This window comes from Tachysurus vachellii, chromosome 3 (genome assembly GCF_030014155.1).
Source record: "Tachysurus vachellii isolate PV-2020 chromosome 3, HZAU_Pvac_v1, whole genome shotgun sequence".
Classification (NCBI taxonomy): domain Eukaryota; kingdom Metazoa; phylum Chordata; class Actinopteri; order Siluriformes; family Bagridae; genus Tachysurus; species Tachysurus vachellii.
The window spans coordinates 21464737-21484911 of record NC_083462.1 but is presented as its reverse complement, the minus strand read 5'-3'; the positions used below and the strand labels follow the sequence as shown (position 1 = coordinate 21484911).

Below are 20175 nucleotides of genomic sequence, written 5' to 3'. Positions count from 1 at the left end.
CCAACACACACACACACACACACACACACACACACACACACACACACACACACACACATTTCTTCTGCTCATAGATGCCAAGCTACTGATGGTTCAATCAGCCTCAAACTCACATTTTAAAAGAATTCTCATTCTTTGTACACATTGCAAGTTTACGATTGTATCCAACATTATCAAGCCTTTTGTTTGTGATGTTTCTTGTTCACACGTGTGTGTGTGTGTGTGTGTGTGTGTGTGTGTTTGTGTGTGTTTGTGTGTGACACACAGGTGTTTAAAAAGTTTGTTAAAGTGTGAAACCTACAAAACTGTACAATAAGACAATTCAGTTCAATTCAATTTATATGTACAGAACTTTTTTTTCAGATCTATCTATTCTTTTCTTCTTTTTTTTTGCTTATGCAAACTCCATTACAGTAATTCTGAATTTAAGTTTTCTTTTTTAAAGGACAGTGAAACCTACCACTTCATGCTGCTCGTGTGGCCTACAAAGAGAAAGAATAGTGCTCAAATGAGTCATAATGACAGCTCTTTTCTCGAGCGCTTGCTTTGTGTAGAACTTAAGTGGGCGATGATAATCATGAGTGTGTGGGAGGAGGAGCTTTCATACCACCTCTGAGTGCCACATGATCGTGGTCACCTTTTCAATCCGAGGATAGGGGGAGAGATTGCTATCTGGTACGGAGCTGAAATAATGTTTCACACCTCTCAGAGAAAGTATAGTTTAAGTAAATCCTCTGCTTTCTCTCTCTTCCACTCTCTTTTTCCTGCTTGTGGCTCACTGAGGATAGGACTGAGACTGGAATTTTTGTAAGCTCATGCAAAATATAAAGAGGTGCAAGCATGGAAATTTTACTGGAGAAATTCAAGAAGGAATGAAACAGTGAATGTGATGTGTGATGAGAAGCCAGCGTTGCCACAGTAACACTTTTGTGGAGGAGTGCAAGTCCAACCCACTTCACTCACACATAAACAGTGTGTGAAGCTCCAGCCATGACACACACTCCCTCTCTTCTGCACGAAGGGGCGCTCTGAACACTGATGAGTGTGTGAGGAAAAAGGGGGAATAAAGATCAACTCTGTGCTCTTTTCTCGTACTTGGTATTCACACATGGACACACACTCACACACACACACATCTCAGCATGCTGGAACCTGGAGTTTCAAGTCACTGATTTTTTTAGCCTCATTCTCTCAACACTCCTTGGACACAAATCTTTCTGACTTCACACGTGGTTGGATGTGTAAGACCTCACACACACCTCACTGATGAACAGATTGTCAGGACACCTCTTGGGTCTTGCTGTGGAAACTGGGGTTATGAGTCCAGGTTTGTACACTTACTCTACTCTTTCTCTTCCCGAATAAAGTGTCAGAAGAAATTCTACAAGTTGATTATTGCTATTACTATCTGTTTTATGTATTATCTGCTAAAGTAGACATGAGTTACAGTATATGTGACTTCCGGGAAAAACAATTCACATGGTGCGAGTTTCACATTTTCGACTATATATGGTTCTGAAAAATACAGCCATGAACTGAAATATCCATCATTTTTAAAGTGATTATGCCAAATGTCAAAAACAACAGAAATTTGCATTTAAAGAGGTAACGAATGTTTTCTGATTACAACCTGAATTGATTAAATTAATTTTTATCAAACAGCTATCCAAGAACTTCATTAAACACACTTAGCTAGCATAGTTTAGTCATCTTTTTTGCCACTGGCTCCTTACAAAACAACCAAAACATTCCAAGGAAAGCTTACAAAGCTTACAATGAGATGATTATAATCGGTCATGCCCAATCACAGAAGCAAAGTGCTGCTGTCTGTCGGTCATTAAACGCAATGAGCACAATGAGTGTTGATTTGAAGGCAGGTGATACAACGTCCTCTCCTGCTTTTGTGCAGATTCATGCTGAGTCAAATCTCTAATGCTCATGGCTGAGGTGGGTTTTCACATGATTTGCACCAAAGTCAGTGAACTGATTGTCTTTTCTCACTGTACTGGTTTATTTTCATCATCCAGTATAAAATCCAGCTCATAACTCTGTGTAAACCTACATTAATGAAAAATCAAACAGCACATCGTGTACAGACTGATCAGGTGTCTGTCATTCCTTCTTTAGTTTTATTTAAGAAAAATGTCACTAACAAGTAACGAAATGTCATCTCAAACGTATGAAAATGTTTTTTGTAGAGTAAATGTTTGTCTCTTCACTGATATCATTTAGAGTTCCTGATTCCTGAGTTACTGAGGTTCTTCGCACATCAAATTTCAATTCCTCACCCACTTGCTGCTATAACAGAAGTGTATATATGTTTGCATTAACTCTGTGTATACAACCCTCTTTTGCACAATGTTTTGTACAATTTTCAGAATGCACGGTGGTCTGTGCTATCTTGTGTTTTTTTTGGATTGTATTGTCTCTGCACTGTTTGCACTAGGTCTTTCACGTTGCACTTTATGTGGCTAGGACAACTTACTTTCAGTCTTTAGCTCTATCTTGTCTCATGTAGCTTTGTGTTGTTTTATGTAGCACCATGGTCCTGGAGGAATGTTGTTTCATTTCACTATGTACTGCGTCAACTTCTTGATTTGACTTATTATTCAAAGATATTTTGTCACATATAAATTACAGCACAGTGAAATTCTTATTTCACATATCCCAACTTTGGAGGTTGGGGTCAGAGCACAGGGTTAGTCATGACACAGCACCCTTAGAGCAGAGAGGGTTAAGGGCCTTGTTTAAGGGTCCAACAGTGTCAGCTTGTCAGTGCTGGGGCTTGAACCCCGATCCTCCAATCAACAAAACGATCCTCCAATCAACAAAAGGCTTATCTGCTTGAGCCACCACTGCCATTATTAGCAACAAAGCAGTGCTTAGAAACTCCAAAATGTAATACTTGATAAATATTTATAAAAGAATAATAGCACAGCTTTGTTAATATGCACCTCTTAATGTGTTTGCACTCTAGGGAAGGAAGTAAAAAAGGTTTAGTGTTCTTAGCTTCCTAAAAGTGTCTGATTTAGAAGTGAGGGACAAAGCAATGAACTACAAAAACAGCTATAGACTTAACCTTTAGGGTGTTCTAATGTTTAACAGAAAATAATGAATTAATTGGCATTTTATAGTTTCGTTACCGTAATACTTAGTTTTTACTAGTATTAGATTGAGATTGATAATTAGTTTAAAGTATTATTAAGAAATGTTAAATGAATGCCTTCTTACTCCATTGTAAAGTCAAGAGTCAAGTCAAATCAAGAAGCTGTTTTGCAAATTGTCATTTGGACCATATATAAATATCTGATGCAGTACATAGTGAAATGAAATGGGACCTGGTGCTACATAAAGACAGAGCTACATTAGACAACACAGAACTAAGGTCTAAAAAGAAAATTAATTTATCCAAATAAAAGACGTGTGTAATCTTATGTAAACAATGTAAGACAAGATACAGATAAGTGCAAACAGATAATACAGTATAGTAAAAGACAGTTACACGATACAGTCTGTTGAATTTTTCACTCACTCTCAGTCATTTAAGCTTAATAAAGATGCTGAGGTTAGTAATTATGGGTAATCCATGTTGTCATAACAATATAACAACTGATTAATAATCAGCACTTTATGTGAAGTGGTACCAGTTTTTATACTGTACGTCTTAATACGAATACCACACACTCCGTTTTCTGAACCAATGCAGAATCTGGCTAAGTTCTACTTTCTTTGTACTATAACAGCTTTAATAATAGAAGACGCTGAAGACAATACATAATTAAACAGCTCTGATTTTATTCAGTATGAGGCGTTTAACGATGCGCTCAAGGTATTCATCAACTTTTAAGAACATATCATTTCCAGTAATACTGCCCATGACTGAATATCCTGGCGAAATAATAAAGAAACATTTTGGCACACACACTTTACGGTTTTGGAGATTACATGACAAGAAAGCAGGGTTAAAGAAATAACATGTAGAGGCAGAAAGAGTTGGAGAGACAGCACTGTGAGAGAGGAAGCTTTGAGAATCTTTTTTTTTCCCACGCTCCCTAAAAAAGTCCAGGGCGACAAACACAACAACCCAGGATTCAAAGCAATACAAACCTACCCCTTATTCATACACGAGGCAAAACAGCTTTAAGGGGCATTTCTGAGCAAAACATTTAACATAATATTAAAGATGGTTTTCATTTGTCAGTCACAGAAACTCGCTCTTTAAACTCAGATCAGGTCAAAAACATACCAAAGGCACGATTTTCCCACAGTGTGTTATTTTTTGCTAGGTCAGGACAAGCCTGTGACATTTCTGCTACTTGTGTACAGAATATTTACTGATTAAATATTGTCATGACCTTTGCTGAAGTGCCTTGTAAAGAATGCAGTTAGCACAGCGATAAAAGTTTAGCAGGAACAATGAGTAATAACAGGAAGACAGCGCAACAGAGTTTCCTGTATACACTTAATTTGTTTAGGGGTTTTTGAGCCGTGGTACAGATGTGACTCTTTTCACTATAAGTGACCTATTTTTTTTAAAGATGTGATTTCATGACTGATATGGATTTCTGATCACGATGAACATGGCTTAAGAATACTCTTGGAAATCCTGTCAGGTTTCCTCAGTCAGTTTAGCTAATATAAGCTAGCCAGAGAGGATTAACAGAGACCATCTTAGCGGATAGCCTGTAAAGCTAGTTTATGTTAGCTTGCTCAGTACAAGTGAAATTAATAACATTAATAATTTAATAAATTAATTTAATAATTTAATGAATTAATAACAGAAGTGAAATTAATAACATTTATGAGCATGACTTAGTAAATACTGTAGTAATTGATTAGACTGAAATTTTCTAATAACACACACACACACACAGCATTTTATTTCCATTCTTCAATAGACTTCAGAAGTTTATGACTGTTACTTCATTTCACAATTCTTATAAATATCACCACTGGTCAAGGCAAAATATTTCTGCCTTTTTTCTTATTGAAGTCTATATAATCTGTATATATCAAAATATCAGCACACATCAATTGGGAAAAAAATCAGATCTTTGAGGTGGATTTAATGTTTAAAAACATTTTACTTTATTCATATGAAATCCCATCACACAGCCCTTACAGCAGGGCTTAAAAGTATGACACTAGTTAAACCGCTTCTTCTATTTTGTATTTGTTTTAAATTTAACATAATGTAAAATTATTTCATATATTTATATATTTTATAAATTATATCATATTTTTCCATTGATGAAAATGATTGAGTGCAGAACCAAAACCAAATACCAAACCAAACCAAAACCAGAACCAGAATGAAATAAAGAAGACAAAGCAAAATGACAAAAATAATTCATTTCACAAGGACATCACAAGGTTAGAGCTGTTAGAGCTGAGGGTGTAAATGGTACCTTTTATTCAGTGGGAGGATTGGGAGAAGAGGTGGGGTGACAAAGAGACAGTAATTTTGTACATTTATTTCGTCCACTCATGCGTCTCGGTGCAGGTGGTCATGTGGGAGGTCCACACACTGCAGTAATTAGCGATATAGATGTTTACTGTGGATTATTTTAATCACGGGTTTACAGCAGTGTGTACAAGCACAATTTTCCCATCAAAGAGTACTTTCCATTTGTCTAGCTATAACTTCTTCTACATCTTGAGAGGAAAAGAAGAACTTCAGTAGGTTGAAGGGTTTCTGGTGTATTTTACATGGGTTCTTTTTATGGTTTTAACGGAAGCTGATTTGGCAGATGTTCTTTGTCGCTGTGAGAAAATAAATATGGCTCATTGTCATGACGTGAGCGACCGAATGACCTTCAGGTGAGGATGCGTTTATTCACTGTTCAGGGTTAGTGCACTTAGATTGCCATCAGTTCCACATCGGGCTAACACCAAGGACAGGGCTAGAGGATTTATTTATTTATTTATTTACAGAAAAAAAAATTTTAATTAACAGGAAAATGTAAAACTCTAAGCTGGCACGTTTACTTGTATTTGAATTGTTTTTGTTTGTTTGTGTTTGATATGTTTTGTAGTAACAGATTCCTTTTCGTCTTTTAGGTTAAATCTTCCCGTGGTCCCGTGATGCATCTGTACCGCACTACGAACCCCATTAAGAAAGTGAGTATTAAGATCGCAGATTATACGACATGACTGATGTGCGATTCTCTTTATCAGCATTGCACGTCCTTATCTAAGAATTACACCAACTGCAATAGCAAGACGAACAAAGGAAATGGGCGATTTTACGTTTTCATGCTGGCTGGCAGAGATAAGAGCAAAATCAATTAACTCTTACAAAACAGGCATGCTTGTCCACATAGTAGACTGGATTTTTCAAAGCTAATATTTTACCTGCCATTTTTTTAGACAAGAAGATTGTTGTAGTCCCCTCAGCGCCCATTGCCAGAGGGGCTACTCCGCAGTCGGACAAGCAGAAAGAATAATTAGCCTTTTCAAAAAGCACAACATCACTTCCACGGTGCTGAAATGCAGAGTTAAAATGCAGATTGTTAATGTCCTAAAAAGCAAAAAGGGAAGGAGGGAGGGAATGAGAGAAAAAAAATAGAAAAAATACAGTCTCCCATCCTAGGCACCAGCCCCATGCGCCTCATCTGTCAAGACGTCACGCTTGCTTGCTCAGTTCAATTCTCATTTCGCTCTTTATCGCAGCCCGCTGGAGCCCGTGCTGAGGAAATTATCTGGCCTGAACAGTGGTGATAGGGAGACGCAGCGCGAGGACGGGGGCCGCCGCCGCCGCCGCAAGGTGAAAGGAAAATAGACAGAAAAAAAAGGAGAAGGACGCCAATGAAATCATGCCCTCGTCCACCATGCAGATCTTCGCCTTCATCTTGGCGCTGCTTGGGGTTCTGGGTGCCACTATGGCCACGTTGCTGCCCAACTGGAAAGTTAGTGTCGCCATGGGCTCAAACATCATGACCGCAATCTCACAGATGCAGGGCCTGTGGATGGACTGCACCTGGTACAGCACGGGTATCTTCAGCTGCACGCTTAAGTACTCCGTACTGGCGCTGCCTGCTTACCTTCAGACCGCCCGCACCACCATGGTCCTCTCCTGCCTGCTGGCAACTCTCGGGCTCTGGCTGGCTGCCCTGGGGCTTAAATGTACTCACTGGGGTGGTAGTCAAAGCTCCAAGGTACAAACTGCAATTGCTGCCGGAACATGCTTCGTCCTTGCAGGCTTCCTGTGCCTCGTCCCAGCATCCTGGTTCACCAATGAGGTCATCACCAGCTTTATGGATTCTAAAGTACCTCAGAGTGGAAAGTACGAGCCGGGGGGTGCCGTTTATGTGGCATTTGTGTCGGCTGGGTTTTTCTTAGCCGGAGGTGTAATTTTTTGTCTTTCATGTCCCAGAAAACGGGACAGGGCCACAAATTGCGGGGTATCCAACCCTGACAAGTTAATAAGGCAGGAGCAGCAGAAAAAGGAGCAGAGAGAACAACAGAGCCAGACGGAGCCACCGGAGCCAGAGCTGGAGCACAAAGAGAAAGCAGTACAGGAGAAACTCCAGCTGGAACAGCAGCAGCAGCAGCGGTACTACTCCCCATCTCGCAAGGGACCTCAGGACACCAAGGCCCTCTACAGCCTGCAGGACTATGTCTAAAAAATCTGAACAGTCTCAGGGAACGAGTCTCAGTTTGTACACGCGGCTGTCAGAAGCGATGAAAGGAGGAAAGAGGGAGGAGTGATGACGCCAGTGATGCTTTTCTCCCCCTTTCGTCCGTTTTTTTATGTACTGTGACCGTTATTGTAAGTGGAGATGTTTCTAGAACCATAGCCGGAACTGTAAATCCTCAGGTGAAACACGCACTGATTCAAGGAACATTAAATATGCGGGCATGAAAAAGTTCTGACTGTGTTTGTGTTGTTAGAGATAACGCTGCTACATGCCAAAGCTTTAAAATTTGAAGTCTGCATGTGACTGACGGCTGAAATCATTTCATTACACGAGATGAAAGCGGCTCTTTGGAAATAAGCTCTTTATTCAAATGAGGCATTATTGCTGTTTATAGCTTGATCTCATTGCAGAATGCTTGGCAGATATGAGAAAACACATCACCCAAAAACATTGACTTACACCATTTCGACATGATGAGTATGGCACAATACGAAGTCTAAACCCCAGCGTAGAAACAGCACAATGTCTTGTCTTTATTTTCCAAAGTGTCTGGTGGAGGTGAAACATATTGAAGCACACATCATTTGAGGTAATGATGCTCTTTGCTTTCCCATTAGCTTCGCTCCGGATGGGTGCACGCTGCTCATTTATTGCATGTAATCCAGCTCTCCTCCTCCTCTTCCTCCTCCTCCAAACACACACACATACACACTCTCTTGCTGCAGGGGTAATGGGGTCTTGCACCCAATCATTTTTACCATGTGTGGCTGCCTGTCATTGGTGCAGTAAATGCAGCAGGGGCTGTTCTGAGGGACGCTGACATGGCTGCAGCCTGTTCTGTCCCTCATGGATTTTTGTGAAAAGATTCCCTTCAGCCATGTCTGAACCATTTAATAGGTTTGGCAAAACATTCCTCGCTATAGGTCATGGTTTACAGAAAGAAAGGTTGTTTTTTTTGACAAGAATCTAAAAAAGGACTCAAAGAGTTTCACCTACAGACTTGGTTTATTATGTTTAGAGACTTTTGTTGTCGACATGTTTAGTGTATGATGTTTGTTTCTTTGGAGGTTAAGGTAGCTATCTAAGTAAAGGCAGTTCTATAAACTCGCATCATTTTTTAAAATAAATCTCATCCAGTTCTTCAGTGATGTTACTCAGATTTGCTATCATTTATAAGCATGAAACGTGTAAGTGAACGCTGGAACGACATGTGGCGGCCATCTTGAAAAAATTACTTTATTCCTAAAAAGTGATGCAAATGTTAGTCATTCCACCTTAAACTTAACCCTTGTGTTATGTTTTCTCTTTGGTCCCTTTGCTGCTGTTTGGGTCAAATTGACCTGGGGCAAGTTCTAATTTGGTTAACAAAATACACTATAGTAAAGACCTCGTGGTGTAAATCTAGAGACTAAATTGTTTCATTTTGAACTGATTTATCAAATGATGAATGACAATAAAATCAAGAGAAAAAAAAAGATTATCTGTAAATGCGAATGATTTACAACAAATGCAAAACACTTTATAAAAATATAAAACAGGTCAGTTTGAGCCGAACACCACACAGAGGTTAAAGTAGTGGCTATGGATTTTCCTTGCTATCAAATAATTATTTTTAAATAAGAGAATATGTAGATTTATGATTGTTGTTTGAAAATATTTGATTATATGAAGATGCAGTATTACAGAAGGTATTTAGGATACAATCAGACTTTCATTCATTGTTTCAGCAACCTTAGCCTCGTAGCTCCAGTAAAACGATGAAGCAGCACCAAGAATGTCTCGTCTGCTCGATTTCATTAGATTTACATTTACATTCATGGTATTTGGCAGACACGTTCATTACCCTGAGAGATAGTGCTAGTAAATTTCATTAGATTTCTAGTGAGCAGGAAACCATATAAATAAGATTATGGCCAAAATAATGATCTATTAGCCATGTTTAAATCTGTAAGTTCTTCATGAAACACTCTCATCTCATTGAAATAACAACTTCACATACTGGACCATTGGCCAATGCAGTGATTTTTATCTTTATTTTTATTATATACCACAGTGCTAATGAGTTCTCAACTCTGGTTTTAACCTTTAAACAAAGAGTTTCCAAAGAGTGGGGCGTTTTGACAGAAAAGACACTATAAAAGCAGGGAAATCTTTACTCAGTGAGGAGAATCTTGCTCAACTTGAAATAACTCTAAATTGTGTCCTTTGTCCTCTCACTTCACTCTGCATGTGGGCACAGAATAAAATGATGCCTAACGGCAAACATAGCGTGCTCATCATAAATTAGGTCCTCCAGGCAGATAGTTTAATAGCAATGTTTTTTTAAGGTTTTTTGTCCTTTGCGCATTTTTGTCAATTTATGGCACAGATCAGGGAATGCATCTATGAACAAATGTATGCATTATATATAATTCTTTTTTTCTGCTGATTAATATCTTCTGTGGTTTAAAAACAAATGTAGGGTTTTTTTCAGCACTTATTAAAGCACAAGCCTGTAAAAGCCTGTCTTTGTCTTTCTTTTGAATTGTCTGACTGTTGATGTATGAATGTCATTGAGGATGTTATAATTGATAGTAATTAAGATCTCCAATCGGTGATTTCAATCAAATTCAATGCAAAGGAAGAACATTTTGAAAGAAAATGGATGATTAGATCTACAGACCTCAGTAAGGGGGGAGTGTGTGTTTCTGAGGTGCCTCAGTCAGCTGGGGAATCGCTGCTCCGTATGAGTCTCCATCTCCTCCCTCTGTGAAGCAATGGAGCGACAAATACACTCCATTGACACGGCTGACTGATCTCACCTCATTGACGTGACAGAAAGCGTTCCTGATAATCCAGCCCATGTTTCCCACTCCACTCAAGCAGATCTTCAACACACCTGCTTCTGGATTTCATCTTAAATGATTTTAAATGATGATGATTTTGAAACCAATGATGGTTTCTTTACCAATCTTATCCATGATGTGATATTTCAAGGAAAGAAAGAATGTTCCATGTAGAAAACGAACCAAAGAAGCCTCTAGGACTTGTTTTGAGAGCACACACTCTTTCAAAAATGGGTTCCTCAAGAGATCCTTTAAAGGGTTTCTATTTCTTGGTTTTATTTGGAACCTGCCGATTTTTTTTCTTTCCCTTTTTTGTTTAAGAAACACAAAAAAGTCGTTTAAATTAAAGGACACAAAACACAGTTTTCCAGTTATAAAATATTTTATTAATTATTGAAATGTATTAAGTCAATCAACTGACATTTTATATTTACCCATACTCTATATTTTCTATATTTCAATTCAATTCAATTCAAATTTATTTGTATAGCAATTTTAACCATGGACATTTTTTCAAAGCAGTTTTATAGACCATAAGAAACATAATACAAAAGGTTTCATATTATACAAAGATTAACATAATATAAAAATTTAAGATTAATATTAGACATATTTAAATGTGTTTGTATTTATCCGAACAAGTCTGAGGTGACTGAGGCGACTGTGGTGAGGAAAAACTCCCTTAGACGGAAGAGGAAGAAACCTTGGAAGGAACCAAACTCAAAGGGGAACCTCATCCTCATTTGGGTGACACTGGAGGGTGTGATTATAAATATAATTCTGACAATTGTGTATTGATGAGGAGGTTGTTCTCCTCAAACTCCTCATATTTAGGGACATTCGAGACAAAGTAAAAAAGGAATGTATTAATCTATTGTATCTAACATGGATCAATGAGCACATAGTTACAGTATAAGTTTATCTTAAGTTTATACAAAATTATCGCTTATAAGATTTTAAAAATGTTTGGATTTTTGTATCTCCTCGGTTGAAAATATCATGCACACCCTCCTTCACACCTCAGACTGATTTTGGAGTAGAAACCCACATAGACACACAGGTAGGACATGTGAAGCTTCACACTGGGACAGAACCCGAGGATAGAACCCGAGACTGTGGAGCTGTGGCTGTGTCGCCCACGTGTTGATTACAGATCAGCATAACAGAGTTAGAGAGATCTCCTTTAACCTGTCACACATCTCTATATGCATACATTTTCCCATGTGGTCGGTGATAACAGCTATATGAGTCATACTGTGCTCTTATTAATAGAAAGACTCAACCTTTTATCTGCTAACTCTATAGAGCAGGAGTGGAGAGAATGTTCCTGTATGTGTAAAGAGGGTTTGTGATAAGTGTCCTAGCTTTCTCTGTCTGTCTGTCTTTCTTTCTCTCTGTCTTTCTCTCTCTCTCTGTCTGTCTCTCGCTCTCTCTCTCTTTTACTGCCTGTTTGTCCACCTGTCTCTCCTTCTCACTCTCGCTCTCTCCATTACTTCTTTCTGTCTGTCTGTCTGTCTGTCTCTCTCTCTGTCTCTCTCTTTCTTCTACTCTGTCTCTGTCTGCTTGTCTGTCTGTCTCTCTCTCTCTCTCTCTCTCTGGCTCTCTTTGACTCTATCTCTCTTTTTTGTCAGTGTGGACTGTCTTATGTTCTTTCTGTGTCTTTGTGGGTTTCCTCCAAACTTCCAAAAACATTGCCAAAGATTGAAGAGGTTTGTGTGTATGGTGATTTCCTGCCAGATCCACTGCAACCCTGACCACGAATGAAAAAAATTAATGATTTGTTGAGTGAATGAATGAATGAATGAATGAATTATTTGCTGAATACATTTATTAGTGAATAAATCAATGCTTTGGTGAATGAATGAATGAATGAATGAATGAATTGGTGAATTGGTGAATGAATAAATAAATCAGTGATTTGGTGAAATAATGAATGTTTTATAACATAATTGCAATGGAATAATCAAATGCAAATAGATGTATTTAAAATATATGTATGATTTAAAATAGTTGAATGAGTATGAAATGACATTTTATATTGCACTGCATATATTATGATTTTGGTTTTATTTAAGAGCAAAACAAAAAGTAGAGAAGGTTACAACCACAAACACAACACACCTGAAAACAAAAAGACCTACAACGCATTACAGATCTCATGCTTCAGAACATCTTCCCTCTGTCTATTAGAACTGATTTAATTCATTTGTCTTATTAAACATAAAAATGGGTGTGCGGATTTATTCAAGAGAGCTGTTTATTTTGGGAAACTGATCTGACAGCTATGTATTAATACACTTAGAGGCTTAAATAGTAACTTCAAGGTTTTAACAGTAACTCTGTATAACAAAGACATTGATTATTTTCCTGTTACAGCACAGTCCTTTGTGTATTATTCCTCACTTATTCAACATTGCATTCATCATTTTTCTCTCTCGGCTATTATTTCTGTTGTTTTTAATCTTTTTTTTTAATTTTTCTAACAGATATTTTTTCTTTGTATTTCATGTTTGTTTATGTATTAATATTAGTTAATATATAGATTTATATTTCAGAGGTGTTTGCCATGTTCATTTAAGTTAAAGAAAACAGCAATTTAAACAATTTAAGCAGAGCAACTTTTACTGTGCACGAGTGTGAGGTGTGTAAATGTCCAGTAGGGGGCAGCACTAACTCAGTATTTCAGTGACACTCAGCTTCACAACCACTCAAGTTATTTTAAAATAATTGAAAAAAATAATTATTTTAATTATGTTATACGTATCTGAAGTATTCTGTTAAGACCTTGTTTGTTTGACCTGAATTTTTTTTTTTTGTGACATTACATTTTGAGAATATCCAAACTTCACTTTAATTAGTTGTTTAATTGAGTAATATTTCACTTTATATTTGTAGCTAATTATCCTATAGCTAATAAGCCTGGTAACTATGTGTATAGCTCATGTTAGCTAGCTTTAAATACAAATGTAATGTAGCATATCAAAATGTTAGCTAACTTTATATACAAATGCATTGTTAGCAAAGCAAAATGTTAGCTAATTTTATACACAAATGTATTGTTAGCAAAACAAAATGTTAGCTAACTTTATATACAAATGTAATGTTATAGAATGAAATGTTAGTGAAACAACAGGCTAGCTAGCTTTAAATACAAATGTAATGTAGCATATCAAAATGTTAGCTAACTTTATATACAAATGCATTGTTAGCAAAGCAAAATGTTAGCTAATTTTATATACAAATGTATTGTTAGCAAAACAAAATGTTAGCTAACTTTATATACAAATGTAATGTTATAGAATGAAATGTTAGTGAAACAACAGGCTAGCTAGCTTTAATTACAAATGTAATGTAGCATATCAAAATGTTAGCTAACTTTATATACAAATGTAATGTTATAGAATGAAATGTTAGTGAAACAACAGGCTAGCTAGCTTTAATTACAAATGTAATGTAGCATATCAAAATGTTAGCTAACTTTATATACAAATGTAATGTTATAGAATGAAATGTTAGCGAAACAACAGGCTAGCTAGCTTTAAATACAAATGTAATGTAGCATATCAAAATGTTAGCTAACTTTATATACAAATGTATTGTTAGCAAAACAAAATGTTAGCTAACTTTATATACAAATGTAATGTTATAGAATGTAATGTTAGCAAAGCAACAGCCTAGCTAGCTTTAATTACAAATGTAATGTAGAATATCAAAATATTAGCTAACTTTATATACAAATGTATTGTTAACAAAACACAATGTTAGCTAACTTTATATACAAATTTATTGTTAACAAAACAAAGTGTTAGCTAACTTTATATACAAATGTATTGTTAGCAAAACAAAATGTTAGCTAACTTATATACAATTGTATTGTTAGCACAACGCAATGTTAGCTAGCTATATATACAAATGTATTGTTAGCGAAACAAAATGTTAGCTAGCTGTATATACAAATGTAATGTTAGCAAAACAAAAGGTGAGATAGCTTTATATACACATGTAACGGAGCATAACAAAATGTTAGCTAACTTTATATACAATTGTATTGTAAGCAAAATGAAAGGTTAGCTAGCTTTATACACAAATGTAATGTGAGCTTGCTTTGTATACAGATGTAATACAAGTCAGTTTTGTGTACAAATTTATTGTTAGGTAACACTGTAGAAAATGTCGTTTTAGTTAGTTTTATATACAAAAGTAATGTTGGCTAACTTTGGAAACTATTGTAATGCTAGCTAGCTTTGTGAACAAATGTAATCACAGCTAGCTTCATATACAGATGTAATTTAAGTTAGCTTTCGATACAAATTTAATGTACTGTATATACTCTGTATATACAAATGTATTCTTAGCAAGATTTGTGTTCAAACTACTAGAGAACAAATTGGTTTAGTAGCATGAACAATAATTGTTATTGAATGCAATGTATAGGGTTTTTTTTAATGTTTTAGGTGAAAATGCTTTAATATTCCTATTATCAATAATCAATAAAGATTTTCAGGTTTTTATTATAGTGATTTACTTTGTATGTCTTTATCGTTACTGGAGTATTAAAACCAGAGCCGATCCTGACCTCCCTGGGGCCCTAAGCAAAATTCTGCTAAGGGGCCCTCCTACCTGACCCGTGAGCCATGTAAACCATTTGCCACACATTCACACTTGACACCCCACTGCTCCCACTACAAACCTCCCTCCTTTTAAAAAAAGTTTACTCCATCTATCAGTCAAAGAGTAAAACAATACAGAATTAAATGACGTATAAATCTTTATTGAATGGAATATTTTAAATAGAATTTTGAGTTGAATATTAGCAATTGTAATTCAAATGTAATTCCTGATATCAAAAATATGGTTACTACTAGAAATCACATTTTAAGTATTGAAAACTGAATTCTTGATATCAAAAATCCATATCATGTGAATGTATAAAAGCTAAAATGGCTTGCCATACCGTATCACTGTGTTTTATAGTATGCATGAGAGCAATACTTGATCCCTGATGGTTATTATTTACTGAGGGATGTGCATTCATAGTGACCTGCCATTATGCCCATTCCAATGTAAATCCAATGGTTTCCATATTGCATTAACGTTGTTGTAACCTTGATTGAGAGACTATAAACATTGTCATTTAGGAGTTATATCACGCTACCTTTTGTACTGGTCCCCACACAGATGTTGCTGCTGGAAAGCGCGCGTGTCATTTCGTGCACGATTGCACGCGCATATGAACGCATGTTCACGCGCGGCGCGGTCATCGAGCTGCCGTTTATAAACACCGTTGCCCTTGGGCGTTTATTCACGCGAATGTTCACGCAATAAATTGTTGTGTGACAGACAGACAGACCAAGAGATGCACCGGCAGCACTGCACAGCTAATTTAGCTAGTCAGATAGAGACAGAATCACATCAACTGAACTTTACTGTTTTGCTCTTGCTGACATCAAACTTGAAGAGAACACAAGTTTACCTGATTGCTGTTCTCGCATTTCACTCTCATTTTGTTTTTTCTTTTCTTTTCATGGCCAGATGGACAGCTCCGCTTCATATTGTCACCTACACAGTAAACATAAACACGCGCTGTAAAATGAGGCAGGCGGAGGCGGAGCCTTGCGTAATTTGCGGGGCCCTACGCAACTTGCGTAGTGAGCGTATAGGGCCGATAGGCTCTGATTAAAACGCTTGCAGCGATGACGTCGGTAGAGTTCTTTTGTTTTTCTACATCAAATTCTCTGCTAATATTCTCTTGCTGCCTGGAAATCTTCTGCAGCTCAGTCATGTGTCATGTGATGTACACAATCACACACTGCTGTCTCAGAGAAATCATCTCAGGGCCAACATGCAGAAGGATTCCTGGAGCACACCAGTCTGTTAAAATCTCTAAGCGGAAACATCCCAACTTTGATTAACAAATTTTGTCGAGTTGGTGTGTGACATTGATGAAGGTCAACTATATAATTACATGAAGCAAATACTTTTTTTTTATTATGGCTGAATCATAATAAAATTAGACACTAATGATTAAATACAAAACTTTACATTCTTCTACATGCTTTTCAATTTGAACAATTTTCATATGAGGTGAACTGACTTGGGAATTGCAAGTACATGAGTGAATGATCATAATCTAATTAGTATTTGAATGCAGATAAAATCCAGATTATGCAGCCATAAATTACATAATTAGTACTGTGGTGCTGTAGATGTGTGTAGCATGATCATTTTTTAAAATTAAATAATATATATATATATATATATATATATATATATATATATATATATATATATATATATATATACATATATATATATACAAGAAATATACAGCAACAACACTAATAGCAGTGAAGAAAGCAACAGCTTCAAGAACAGAAAGCACAATTCTTTTTGCTTATTTACTGCACAGATGGAAAAGTAAAGTTAATTTGTTGTAGGTTTTTTTTTTTATTAGTTGTCATGGCTGTCAGTTTCTAACCAAGTATTATGTGAAATATTGGTACGGAGGGTATTTTGCCTTATTTTTCAGTGTGTATGGAAGACTATCGGGCATGCAGCTCACTTTCCCCAATAGACAACACCCAGTAGAGCACTTCATCATGTTTTCTCCATTGTAAGGGCACTGTTAAGGGCATTTTATTTCTCTGGCATGAAATAAATAAAAGAAATACCTTTTAAGGTACATGACACATTATCCAGCTCATCGAGGCAGTATCGCTTTTGTCACTCACTAACACCTCTCTCAGCAATCAAACCAGTCACACGAGGCTTAATTAGGAAATGAGCACTCATCATTTGTCTGACAAGCAGCTCAGTCTGCAACAAATTATTTTGGCTAAAGAATCATCTCAAGCCGGTTTCCGAGGGGCTGTTTGGTGCGAATTGATGATGAGCATCTCCGGAGGAGGAGATCTGAAATGCGTCAGGATCAACAGGATCAGATGAGCATGGGCTGAGGACACAGTGCAGAACAGGATGGAGCTGCTATTTCTGAAATGTTTTAGTCTGTTAGTCAAGAAGTCAAGTCAAGATTCAAGAAGCTTTTATTGTCATTTCAACAATATATAGCTGTTGCAGTACACAGTGAAATGAGACAATGTTTCCTCAGGACCATGGTGCTACATAGAACAAAGACAGAGCTAAGGACTTAAGTAAGTACTGTAGTGCTAGATACATAAAGTGCATCTGTGCAACCTGGTGCAAACAGTGCAGGACAGGCCAAAAAGAAAGTGTAGGACAAAAGACAGTGCTAACAAGAAAAACAAAACATTACATAAAACACAATACAACAAAGACAATACACAAAAAAACAGCACTGTAAGTACTGTATGTTTTACAATATTGCGTGTGCAGAAATACTGGAATGAACACGGTAGTATAGCAACAGTTACCTGAGATATTGTAAAGTATTGTGCAAAACAGCAATCGACTGAAATGTGAGACAGCACGTGCAAAGAGCAAACATACTGTGTGCAAAACAGCATGTAAACAGTTTGATATGATGGTGCTGTAGACAAGGATGTAAAATTGGAAGTGTGTATTTGGTGTACACACAGTTAATTTACACACAGTTAATTTAAAGCTACTGTTCATCTCATAGGAAGAGACATGGATGTTTCTGTCCTCATAGACTTTTCAGGAATCGCAGATACCAGGACTGACCATAGCGATATGTCCAACCGTTACCCGGTTCTTACAGCACATTTTTAAACTTGCATATAATGAATAAAATGTGTTTCTCATATAGCGGTGCCAATCTGAAAGTGCTTATTACATTGTTTTACAATTTAAAAATGGAAACTTTCTTTATTTAATCATTCATCTTTTGTAACAGCTTTATCGTGGACAATGTCTCACTGGATCTGGAGACTAGCCCTGGAACACTGGGCACGAGGTGTGAATACACTAAGCAGAACAGATTTTTCCCCAGACATTAATTACACACTCTACAATTTCCCAACACCGGTCCTGGAGTAACACCCTATCCAGTTTGCTTCAGTGTTTTCTTGCTCTAATGATATTTCCCTGCTTTAATTACTAGTGATCGACGTAGTTCTCCCATTAAGTAATTTGAGGTGTGTATTAAAAGCAGGAAAATCATTACAATACTCATGGAAAGGGGTATTTCAGGACCAGGATTAGGAATCTGTGAGCTGCATGTAGAGACCTTTATGTGCTCCATATCCTTTCCACCAGGAGGCGGTCTTTATTCGAGTACTCTATTGTTGACAATGCTGCACAAAACCGAATATGGTAACATTCATGGCTGTTGAAAAACCTGTTTCTCCCAAGCCATTGCATGGAGTTCATATGAATCTGATTGCAACTTTTGGCACAATGAGTGATTAAAATGACCTTACAATCTGAGTGTAGGCTATAGGACTAGTACTCATCTTCAGTTCTGTTATTTTTGTGAGACCGACAAGAAATATGGTCCAACATCCTGACATTGTTGTCAAATTGAATAAAGTGTTGAGTCACCAGCCATGAGATTCAACCATCTTGTACTGCTGAAACTGATGTAAAGAAGCCTAGCATCACCTGTCCTCTAGGAAAGCAGCCTGCTGAGTTTCAATCCATCCCAATCTAACATGCCTCATCTAGACTAATTAGTGTCTTCATAGCACTTTAATTAGCTGAATCAGGTATGATGGATGTGGGTTGGAGTAAAACTTTGCAGGAGAGCGGAAGACTATGATTATGAAACAGAACAGATGAGAAAACAGTTTGCTGCTGACACTCCTGCACAGTTTGACTTTGTTTTGGTTCTTGTGATTATTTATTTTTTTTACAGATGCATTGTGGAGTAGTTAAAGCCTACATAGATTAGCGATAGAACACTAATAGATTGTGTATGTGTGTATTTGCTTGCTGTAATTTCCGGTTTCCTCTTTATTGAACCTTTATTCAAATTTTTTGTCACATACACAGACAGTGAAATGCTTTAAGTTTTCGCATATTCCAGGTTATTATGAGCCTGGGGTCTGGGGTCAGCCATAGTACGGCACCCCTGGAGCAGGTGAGGTTGCTCAAGGACCCAACGTCGATGTATCAGCAGCTTGTGGGCTTGAACCCCGACCTTCTGATCAGTAACCCAAAGCCTTAACTACTGAACCATCATGCCCTTTAAACCCATGAACCATTAATTATAATCCCACTATCTGGTTTCACATAAAAAAAGTTAGATGGGTTCCCTTTTCAGTCTCACGGTTTCTTCCTCCTTGGTGCTGTCATTCCTGACTTTCTCATTACAGATCAAGATCTACATCCAAATTTCTGTAAAGCTGCTTTGTTGCCATGTCTATTAAATTACTATACAGATGAAATTGAACTGAACCCTTAAGTAGCTTTTTAAGAAAATATAATAGCAATTCTCTGCACTGATGCTCTGCTTTCTTGGACTGTTAATGGTTTTCTGCTCCTGGCTTGATAACGAGCTTCTGGCTCAAGTGCACGACATACAATGGCGGTGGATCTTTAAGATTTAAATAACTATGTTAATCAAAATCAAAATCCACAGATGCAGGAGAGAGAACCACAGATTTCGAACTGTGGGCTACAACCGGATTTGTGAGGATGTGAGATCACGTAGACAAACACATAACCCTCTGTTGCTGGCAGCTTTGCAGCCTTTTTCTCATTAAAGCAAGACTTCTACTGAATCTTCATCATCTAATCCAAGTGTATGACTTCTAAAGCAAGGAAAACAG

General features: G+C 37.1%; 1 protein-coding gene across 1 annotated transcript; it reads left to right on the top strand.

Moving 5' to 3' along the window:
* The first annotated feature begins 1021 nt into the window (after positions 1-1021).
* Positions 1022-10010, top strand: LOC132842293 (claudin-20). The gene is made up of 3 exons (XM_060864974.1): positions 1022-1327; positions 6061-6120; positions 6673-10010. Exon 3 carries the CDS (start codon positions 6816-6818, stop codon positions 7623-7625), a length of 810 nt encoding a protein of 269 aa, XP_060720957.1. The 5' UTR covers positions 1022-1327; positions 6061-6120; positions 6673-6815; the 3' UTR covers positions 7626-10010.
* Positions 10011-20175: the final 10165 nt, after the last annotated feature.